The sequence below is a fragment of the Cyprinodon variegatus genome, unplaced genomic scaffold (assembly GCF_000732505.1).
Source record: "Cyprinodon variegatus isolate N-32 unplaced genomic scaffold, C_variegatus-1.0 Scaffold559, whole genome shotgun sequence".
NCBI classification, from domain to species: Eukaryota; Metazoa; Chordata; class Actinopteri; order Cyprinodontiformes; family Cyprinodontidae; genus Cyprinodon; species Cyprinodon variegatus.
The window spans coordinates 22,967-34,004 of NW_015151012.1; the positions used below are offsets into that span (position 1 = coordinate 22,967).

At 34.3% G+C, this 11,038-nt stretch overlaps 2 protein-coding genes across 2 annotated transcripts in view; one reads left to right on the forward strand and one right to left on the reverse strand.

Moving 5' to 3' along the window:
* The window catches only part of LOC107095602, a 2,951-nt gene extending 1,948 nt beyond the window's left edge, over window positions 1-1,003 (reverse strand). The window contains exons 1-2 of the mRNA XM_015391761.1: window positions 862-1,003; window positions 615-715 (exon numbers count right to left, since the gene is read on the reverse strand). Of these exons, the coding sequence (XP_015247247.1) occupies window positions 615-715; window positions 862-952 (192 nt within the window). The 5' untranslated portion in view covers window positions 953-1,003. The remainder of the gene's footprint in view (window positions 1-614; window positions 716-861) is intronic.
* A 6,262-nt stretch (window positions 1,004-7,265) lies between these two features.
* Window positions 7,266-11,038, forward strand: part of LOC107095598 (probable ubiquitin carboxyl-terminal hydrolase creB) — a 10,554-nt gene continuing 6,781 nt past the window's right edge. The window contains exons 1-6 of the mRNA XM_015391755.1: window positions 7,266-7,353; window positions 7,449-7,509; window positions 8,059-8,158; window positions 9,653-9,768; window positions 9,999-10,069; window positions 10,149-10,271. Of these exons, the coding sequence (XP_015247241.1) occupies window positions 7,491-7,509; window positions 8,059-8,158; window positions 9,653-9,768; window positions 9,999-10,069; window positions 10,149-10,271 (429 nt within the window). The 5' untranslated portion in view covers window positions 7,266-7,353; window positions 7,449-7,490. The remainder of the gene's footprint in view (window positions 7,354-7,448; window positions 7,510-8,058; window positions 8,159-9,652; window positions 9,769-9,998; window positions 10,070-10,148; window positions 10,272-11,038) is intronic.

Below are 11,038 nucleotides of genomic sequence, written 5' to 3' on the forward strand. Positions count from 1 at the left end.
GCGTAGGGGGCCAACCAGATGTCAGTGACGGGGGCCCCTAAGCAACTGCAGTCTCTGCTTACTGATAGTTATGCCATTGTCAAAGATACTAGTGTATAAACATCTCTATTATAAATAGGACTGTTAACATTTAGGATTCAGTTAAGCTCTTTAATCTGGACTTTCATGACAGCCCTTAGCAAAAAGTAGTTTATTCACGTACACTAAAAGTGCACTAATTTCATAGTGCACTTAGAGTTTACTTATTCTAAACTATATTTCATATACTTAACCAGAGTATAGGCAGGAGTACTTGCCTATACTATTGTTTACTTTATTGTTTACTAAAGTATGCTTTCAGTATACTTTCGTAAACTTAAAAATGTCCCAATTTATTTCCAAGAAGTATTACTTTACCAATACTTCTAGAACACTAAAGGACATTGTTCGAGATACTTTCTAAACTTATACTTATACTTAAGTATTATTAATAGAATTTACTTCAAGTATACTACTTTTTGCTAAGGGAGTGTTTCGCCATAGTCTGAGTATACACTTCAAAAACAACTGCTCTGGTGAGAAAACAAAAGTAAACATTGAAATGAAAGCAAATTAGGCTAGATGTTGGAAAGTACCTGATCCAGCAGGCTGCGACACCACCCAGTCAGAGATTGAGGAGTAACAGCATGACCACAGGACATCTCAGCTCGGAGACCCTGATCTCCTTCCTCCGGGGCTAAAAGACCAGAGGACAAATTCAGTACCATCAAACATTACTACAAAAACGAAAAACATACATATCATGAAACTCAAAGTTTCGTTCATTTATTGACTTTAGCTCATAGCCCTGCTCATAGACACCACCGGATATTTTATTCTTACGCATCGGATCCAGATCATCTGGTCTGTTTACGAATTTCAGCGTCGTGTCTCTTGGGTCGAATCTTTTCTCATTCTGACCCGGTCTGCTCATCCTGGATCTGCTCAGCACCTCAGATTGTAGCAAGTTGCGTCTGTCTGCAACCGAGAGACGGGCTCTATTACAGCTGCTGCTACGTCACTTGCAAGGCACATTTTACTTTCAGTTCAGCTTTTCCCCCTGAGCGCACATTTTCATTTATACATAAAAGTATCTCTGCTGGACCGAATTTCTTTTTTTTTTTTTTTTTTTACTATCCAAATATACAATGCCTTTGAAGTTTACTTTCCATAAAAAACAGGAAAAAAATCTAATGTAATAACAATGAAAAAAAAAAAAGAATTACAAAAAATATATAAATCATGACATAGATTTGGAATATAGACAGACAGATTTTTTTTATTTGTTTTAATATTGCTGTTATAAAGTTACAGTACTTAAATAGTTGTTCTAGAGTATATAAATGTGCTTGAGTTCAAAGTGCACCATGATGTGGTGCATACGTGCTGAAAGCAGCGCGAGCTGAAGGAGAATATCAACAGCAAACCCTGCGTCGATTAAAACAGAAAATAGAAAGTATGAAAACTTTCGGTGTGACGTCACTTGTCGCGGCTTCAGTCAGCTGAAGGAACACAGCGAGAAAAGCAGTGCAGCAGACGGTTGAAAGATGGGCAAAATCTACCAGGTCGTGGTTCATGGACTGAGGGGTGAAAAGATGATGATTGATCTGTGCAACACAGAGGAGCAGATGCAGAAAATGACGGTTCGACAACTTAAAGAAAAGATCGCGGAGAGGCTCCCAGAGACAGCAGGTAAACAAGATTTGATAAACTAAAAGCACTGACAGTTCATTATGGGTTTATTTAAAGTCGCTCACGACAGCAACACAGAGAGTAATCAAAAGTTATAGGTCTATGCTGATTTGTTTAAGGTAGGCTACTATCATATGTAGACATGTTAGATTTTTTTTTTTTTTTTTTTGCTTTAACAGTGATTGTCAATGAGCTGCAGAACTCAATTGACTTCTAATTAATAAATGAAACAGCTATATTTTTAAGTTTTTTTCATGATACTAACACATTCGGCATACAAAAACAAGTTTAAAATCAAAACTGAAAGTAAAAATCCAATTAAGTCCCTTCAGCCAAATACAACAGTATAAACAGATAAATTAAAACTTTGGAGTATTTTGATAGGCCTGTGTGTACATGTATGTTGTGGAAATATAATCCTTTTATTGGTGTGCGTGATGATAACTGTCCTATATATTTGCTCTTGTGTCTGTTTGTTCACAGGAGAGGACAGCATGCGACTAATCTTTACAGACAAGCATTTGGAAGGAGACTCATCCCTGCTGTCTGAGTATGGGATTCAGCACCTGTCCGTCATCCAGCTGGTGCTGAAGGTCCCTGGAGGACAGACTTCATACTGAGACCCCAACACCTTAAACTCTCACTGCCGTTGCTGCTGCCCGAGGGGGGTGGGACTATACTATTAATGTTTACAAAACACAAGGGTTTGATTTATTGGTTATTTGTTAACTTGTGATATATATTCTTTCAAACCCCTGTTGCTGTCGTTGATATTAATCAGCTTTATATAAGTCTAATTATTAACCATGATATAAATCTATGGGAAACAATTTGTGTTATTGTGTAACACTCTGGAGCCTCTTGAAGAGCTATAAAAATGGGAAATACAGCATAAGACTTTGTATTTAAAGATTGGGGTGAGTTCAAGTAAACTGCGATAAGAGAAATTAAGGGGATAACCTATGTACGACTAATGAACGGCAATCATTAATCTGTTTAATTATATATTATATTATATTAGATCTTTTCAAAGGTATTTTTCAATGGAATAAATTATATATTTCATGAAAAACTTAACATGTTTGTTTCAATGTAAAATGGCCCTAATAGAATAAAGATTATTTGAGATACTGGTTTGTTTTTTTTTGTTTTACACTAACTTGTGTTTAAATATTTATTCTTTGAAATGGTGGTGGAATTGACAACCCACCCATGTAAAAAAACAAACAAAAAAAAACTGCAAATAGACTAAATGGTTAGTGCAGTTATTGCAGTAAAAATTATTTTTTGTGCTACTTTGTGTAAGACATATTAAAGATTATTTCTTTAGGTCATCCAGAGGTTACCATCCCCCCACTAAACCAAAGTGATCTGCAATTTTTAGTGCTTCATTTCTGGAGATTTTTGCCATCAAAACTGTCACTTGTACTGCTTTAGTTTTTAAGATTTTAATTATGATATAAGGCTAGAGTTTACCATGCATTGCATTTCCAGTTGTTGTGGCAACCTTGCACAACTCGCCTGCCAAAGTAAACATAAACAACAATGGAATGTGAGAAGATTAAGTCCTGGATTTCTTATTTCAAGAGGGGACCACAGACCTGAATGAGCTCCTGTAGTTAACAATATCAGATGTGTTTTGATTCACTGTATGTGATCAGGATATCTAATATCAAACCCAGAGCCACCAAGGTTAGAACACATTATTACAGGTATCTTCTCGTTACATTTTATTGGCTTTATCTAGCTGCATTTAGTTTAGAATCACTTTGTGTTTTTGTAGATCTTTCCTTTTTTATCACACTGTGCATTAGGTTATGTGGGATTTATTAATGGATCTTTGTATGTTTTTAGGTTTAATAAAAATGTTGGTCATCAGCTGCTAATTGTGTGAAAATGAATGAAGATCAGAGCAGTACTTGTTACAGGCTCATACAAGTTGTATTATTCTACCTAAAAAATGCTAACATCTACTTCTAGCCACCACAAACAGTACAGGAAAATCCCCAAGAGGCAGCTGCTGCTTGGATTCCATGTGAACGCATCGTCCCTACTGTATGTGTGGGTCTGAGAGGCTCCAACAGCAAAATAATATTTGAAGGCAGGATTGTAATCTTGATGAACTGACTACTCAGACAATATTTTGAGGTGGACTTTCTCACTTAAACATATATTCAAACTGCTTTTTTACCCACTTATCACAGCAAATATAGCAAAGCCACTCTCTGCCACTGAAAACAGGAGCAGCAGAAGCATCAGATGCATCTGGATACACTTTACATACCTTAATATGCGAAAGCATAAAAAATAAAGCAGCAGGCGCTTTTTTTGCTTCTGAAAATGCAGTGCGAACATAGCATTACACTTTCTGATTGTTTGAATTGACCTGTGAAACATAACATTGTACCTAAAAATGATCTTATGTCTTCCTTATGACATTTCCACCTCTAATAAAGCACACATACTTCATTACTAAATTAATCACCCTAATCATTACTAAAGTAGTGTTGAAACGAAGACAAAAGTTTGTTGCATTCTACCTCAAATTGCAGAAAACAGCGTTTGAGAGAGTCTAAATTTCAAAATTCAAATCTGCCAGACCCCCTTAAAGTCTAAAGATATGATACACCAAGGTGTACACCCTATGAACTATTCTTAGCTAAAAGACTGACAAGCAGGTTGACCTAGTTTCCTCCATCACTGACCAACCTGCTAATTTCTAAGCTCATCACTCCTGAAAGCATTAAGATGGACATGGATGCAAAGACAGCAGTGTTGATTTAAATGTTTTTTAGTTACTTTACTACAGTTTTATTTCTATGCTGATTAATTACTGTTTATTATTCTTAAGCTATTCTTCTGTCTCAGTTTATGGATCACTATCAATGTTACTGCAGGATTACCAATCCTGAAAAAAAAAAACAATAAATAAACACAAATGCAAATTAAAAGTTCTGTAAAAAACAATTACTTTGTGAAGGTGATAAGAATACATAAACAATATCTATATACTCTGATGAGCCTTTGGATGTAACCTGCTTCGATAGTTCATCGAGGTCAGTCTGGTTAATTCCAACTAAAACTATGAAATTATTAGTCATCTTCACAATCACGTTTCTCTTTAAAGATGATATTATTTATGTGACTCTCTCTGGTGTGTTGTCTGTCAAAGCATTTCAGACTAATTCAACCATGTCATTATCATAGTTAGTCCAAATGTTAAAGTAGTTTCTAATAGTTTAGAAATTGGATTTAAAACTGGTAAAAGCTTTTAGACTCCACAGCAAGTTAAAAATTTTGATCTGAAGATCATTTTAGTCCTATGATGATTTAATAACACCATATTAAATCACCAGATCAAACGTATAGTGAGTGAAAACACATCTCATACTGTTCCCCCCTGTTTAATGAAAGCTCTGTGTTTATACCTTAAAGCTTTCTATCTGCGGCTATTTTTCTGAAAAGAGATCACTCTTTAGAAACTCTTTAAATAACACTTAATGTATATGTATTAAATAACCACGATAAATGACAGAAAACAGATTTTTTTTTTTGTGAGAAATTGTAATCTTACTCAGTACAGAGAATTTGCTTTGATTTACAGAAGGCAGCACTTGCCACATCTCTTGAAATGGCACCGAATCTCAGTTAAAGAAGCATTTTATACAACTCCAGAATGCCCCATAATTAGATCAAACACGTCGGTAAATGAAGAGACATTCTCCATGGCTCCAGCCTTATTAAAATATTACTTTTTGTTCTTCACTAAAGGACACTGCTCTCTTCCATTCCCAAATCTTTACCACATACATAATGAAGATGAGAACTATAGCCTGTCAGAGGAACTGTCCTATTTGGATAAAATACTTGAGAAAACATTAGTTATGACACACAACAGGCAGGTATTATTAGGGTTAACAGACTTAAGGTTAATCCTAACACTCCAGAACCTCATTGGGGTCCATGGTCCACTATCTCGGTTTATAGGGATCCAGTCAGTCAGTTCACTCTATTTTCCCTTTTTTCACCATGATTTTCAACTTGTAATAAGAAATCCAGGACTTGCTCTTCTCACTGTCCATTGTTGTTTATGTTTACTTTTTGCCGGTGTGTCATACAAGATGGCCGTGGGACCTGGAAATGCAATGCGTCGAGACTTCTAGTCACAAGATTCATGAGATCTTAAAGACAAAAGCAGCACAAATTATAGTTTTAACGGCAAAAATCTGCACAAACGAAGCACTAAAAAAGATCTGCATGGTATACCACCTGAGAAATAAAGATTTATTTTCTCGGACATCATGGCTTAACCTTGTCTGCAAGCTTAATTCTTTTGAGTTTTCTCATAACTAAACTACATGTGATCAATGGGGATTGAAAGTCAGGGCTAGTTTGAGGGCCGATCAAACAAGTAACACTGCATCTAGCTAATCTTTAATCCAAATCTTAATCCAATCTTTAATCCAAATATTTCCAGATTGAAGGCAAATATATTATTCTCCAAGCAGTATTATCTTATTTGATATATTTAAAAAGTGTGATTTTAATCTGCTTGTTTGTTTATTTGAAGGTATTTCTACTAAAACTAACTTAACACTGCATCCAATAAAGATCTTAATAATAAAAATCAAGCCCATGAACAGCACTAAATGGCTTGAATGAAAACACTATCAACATTGTCAGCCTACGTCACAGGTATAACTTTTTGAAGTTATACCTGTGACGTGAATAATTTCCACCCTTGCTCCCCTTTCCGCTCATTTAATTTACCGGTAGTCAAAAGAAACTCGGGCGCAGCTGTCTATGTTTAGAGCTCTCTCCCGCTGCTCCAAAGTCCCGCCTGTCGATGTGACGTCACTAGCTCTGTCCAGAGCCCTGTAGGTATTAGACACCAAAATATAGCAGATATGTCATTTTTTTTTTTTCATCAAAAAAAAATCTTAGAATTACTTTAACAGATAAGGATGTTTTGTTTGGGATTAAGAAATGTGAACTTGTCAAAACAGGATTTTTAAATGTTATACATTTTTTTTATTATTTATGGTAAATATATTCACACCTTCAAATATTTACAACAAGAACCTTATTTCCAGATTTTATTATTTTCAATTAAAATCTATGTAGAATTCTTAAAATTTAGTTCAAATGCTAAAGCCATGCAAATTATAACTGCGCTTAAAGAATTATAACCCTCGAGCATAGATTTGATTTTGACATTTTAAAATAAATGTTCTGTTCTGTAAAGCCCTTTTTATTGTATATGTTTGCAATTATTAATGTTCTATATTGTTTCTATCTTGTTTTTGCAATAAACAAAAACCTTTGAGGAAAAAAAAAAGGTTTTGGTAAGACTCCTAACTCTAATGGCTCTGGGTCTGTCACTTTAAAAAGTTAGCCTATATGAGTGACAGTGGCTATTCACTTACGTACCTTGTAGCGATAACAAAGTTATACCCTTGGCCTACATGTGTTTCTCGGAAGCGTTATGCTTTAAAATTAAGATTTCCGACGCATCTTGAATGCAACATCCCCCCACCTGCAGTAGTGACATAAATAGAAAGAGAAAGTATTTTCTCAAACTCAACATAAACAATACGCTGCTAAACTTTGTTCTATCGGATCCAGAACTGCGCTTTTTGGAGGGTAGGTTAATGTTTTTGTAGTGTTTTTAATTATTTTTGCTTACATTTGTCTTAATTTATACAAAATCACATTTGCATTAAAGTAATGTTTGTTAGGTCTGCCAGTGTACATGGACTGCGCCCCAGAGCAGACCAAATATGCCGACTGAAAGAGAAGGTAGGTTTGAGATTATCTGGCAAATGTTTGAACTATTTGGTGTTTAAAGCATTCAGGAAGTTTTAGGGAGTCAAATATTTTCTGTATCTCTGGTACCCCATAATTTATTCTATTTCACAGATAATTTTCATGTTTAGTTTTATCTTGACATTCAAGTATAAAAACAAATAGTGTAAATTGTAATGAGTTTAAAACATAAAATATTGTGTGGTCCAGTAATTTATATGTGCCTGAAAAAGCTCTAAGATTTGTTCAATGACTGCTTCATAGGCAGAGTATTTTATGCAAAAATGAATCACAAAATCTTTGCTTTCCTCCCACGTTTAAAAACATATATGTTACCTTAATTTCCCATCATAGGAATCAACAAAAAAATAAACATTTCATAATAATGATAATAAATATTAGTCTGAGTCATCGTTAAGGAGTCTCAGTATCATAAATAAAAAGAAAAGATTTAAGAATAAAATGTAGTCGAATTGTTTGGGATCACTTTTATTTAGGCATTTTTAGCCATTCAAACATGCTTTTTTTTAAATCTCTTTACAGCCACATACTACGGCTTGATCAATCAAGGAGCAACATGCTACCTAAACAGTATCCTGCAGGTTCTGTTTAGGACCAAGGAGTTCAAAGAGGCTGTGAACAGGTTTGTTGTTTTCAATGTTTATATATCAAACTATCCTCGCTTTAAGACAAATGAACAATGACAAATTTGCTTATAAAGCAAAGCACCTCCTCAAGTCAGGGGACCCTGAAGCAGAGGCGTAGCCAGATAATTTTTATAAGGATGGCCAGGCGATGACCAATGTCCACTGAGGGGTGGCTGAAAGTGGTTAGGCACCAGAACCTCAGTTATCAAGCCAAAGATTAGACAAACTATACTTTCCTGCAGCTTTTCCTAACAAGTAGATGCATATATTTAAACATCTGTGCTTTCTAAATAAAAGTATAATAGATACAATTCTTTCAGATTCGAGTTCTGGGGTGAATATCTTTTCCATTCATTTAATTCCTTTTTCATTTCTTACCTACTTGTATCAATAGTCATTCTGCATAAAATTGATATTTACAAGTACTAATATCTACAAAAAATGATTATTTAATACGTTTTTATTAAAATAGTTATTTATCTATGATTTCACTGAAGACTTCTTATTGACTTGCAGAGACACATCATTTTCTGTTTACCCTATATAACACAAAATCTAGTTCTGAAAAGAGTGAATTCTGTACTTATCATCTTTAATGTTAGTAAATTCATGTGTATAATTAACCACAGTGTTTTTGTTGTCTAGTAATTATTAATATATGAAAAAAGAGTAAGTAATATATGAAAACTAAAATCTTTTGAATATTCCACGTGAGAGTATTACTGCTGCCACCATCTGTATTAGAGGGGGAAAAATGGTAGGGGTGGTTGGCTAAGGGTGGCCACAGGTTTGGCCAAAGATTGGCTAAGGGATGCCATGGCCACCCCTGGCCCCCCATCTAGCTCCACCCCTGTTCTAAAACCACATTCAGTCATTCATGGGTGAATAAATGAATGGGTCTATACATGCACACATTCAGACACTAAAGTCATTACATTACATTTCAGTCACAGGCTTTGGATTTGAATTTCCGAAGATTTTGCATAATAAATTGCATAGGCAGGAATGTCATATTGATCTGTAAGCTGACAAACTGAGCATGGTGGTGGAAGAATCATGTTCCAGGGTTTTCTTGTTAAAGGGTTCGGGGTACTGAACAAAATATTTAGGTTAATCTAAAATAATCAGAATGACAGTTTAAATTTAAGACAATTTTAAATAACTACAAATGGGTTAAACATAAAGCCATAGCCAAACAGGAAACAGTTTAATGGCAAAAGAATTTGGCCAAGGTGCTACTGTGAAGGGGACATTTGATGTTATTGCTTGTGATGAAATAAATGTTCACTGACACTGTGTGGTAACATAGTAGAATCTGGGGACTTAATATTTGATAGTTTAATTCATTTCTGTTCCATGTAAAACCCTTCATTCAAAATAAAACCCCTTTCAAAGACGATGTACTTTCGTTTTTCTTCTTTGACTCTATGCAAGAAAATAAAATGTAATTTGCAGCTGTGTTGTATTCATGATTGTGTTTATTTGTTTAGGTCTGAGGAAGTAAAGGACCACTATATTGATCGTCATCTTAAAGACCTATTTAAGAATTTACAGGACAAGAAAACAAACGCACGAAAAATCATAGAAGCCCTGGGCATTAAGAGAGGTACAGTTTGCAAGCAATACATTTTCTCCTATATGTTCTAAAAAATAAAGTATTTCGAAAAATTATATATTTATTGAAATAGTATTATTTATCAACAAATATTTTGAAATGCATCCTCCAGTATATTCATTTCGAATATGCTTACAGGATTGGAAAAAGGAACAATTGTTTTTTGTTAAGAAATAAGACTATATAAAATAAACCAAAATATTATTTTTCCCTTTATGTAGAATATGAACAGCAAGATGCAGCAGAGTACTTTGAGAAGATTTTAAGGCTGACCAGTGACGACGCAGCAAAGGTTAAAACTGTATTTTCTGTCAAAAAGGAGGCTGTAATTTTACTAGAAGTAATGATTAATAACAGGTTTTTGTTTTCAGACCTTTCGAGGACAGCTGAGTCACAGGACCACCTGCTGTAAATGTCACAATGTTAATGACAGCTTTGGACATTTCTGGCATCTTCCTCTTGAGCTTTTGAACTCTAGAGGAATCTACAGTGTGGTGAGATTCTGATTCTCTCTCAGTTTGTTTTGCAGATAAATGCATTGTTTACACTTCTGGGAATTTTGTTTTTACCTTAACAAATGTGATATTTTTTTTTTTTTTTTTTACAAATATCCACTCATAGTCTGTTGTTAGGAATAGAAATGTGAATCTGATGAGTGAAATTTACCAACTTCACATCAACCAGAGTTGTTAGAATTTCCTATTTTTCTTAAGAGAATAGATTTATGCTGCAATCAAAACCCAAATCAAAGTCATTAGAACAGTGGTTCCTGAAGTGGAGGGATATGTTTCCTTGCAGTGTAATCAGAGGGTGGAGGGTCGGTTGAATTGAATAAATAAATGGGTTTCTTGTAATACAAAGAGGGCCCAGAAACAAAAGTTGGTGGAGGATTTCTCCAGTATAATAATCCTATATAAAATAACAACTACAGTTTGGTTGTTTTAACAAGAAGAAATCACACTCTATTGCATTAAATAATCAATTCTATTTTTATTCCTTGCCTACAATATTGATTTGTACAATGTACAGTTTTTTCATATTTTGTTTTAGACAAGAAACTGTCTCTATGGAGGCTCTGACGTGCCAACTAGAAGGTATATGTCTGGGGCTTTATTTGTAAAGGTGTTGTATGTACAAAATGGGGCCTAAACCCTTAGTATTACGTACATAGCGAAGAAATATACAGTTTAAAAAATAATAATAAAATATATATATACTATAATATATATATATATATATATATATATATATATATATATAT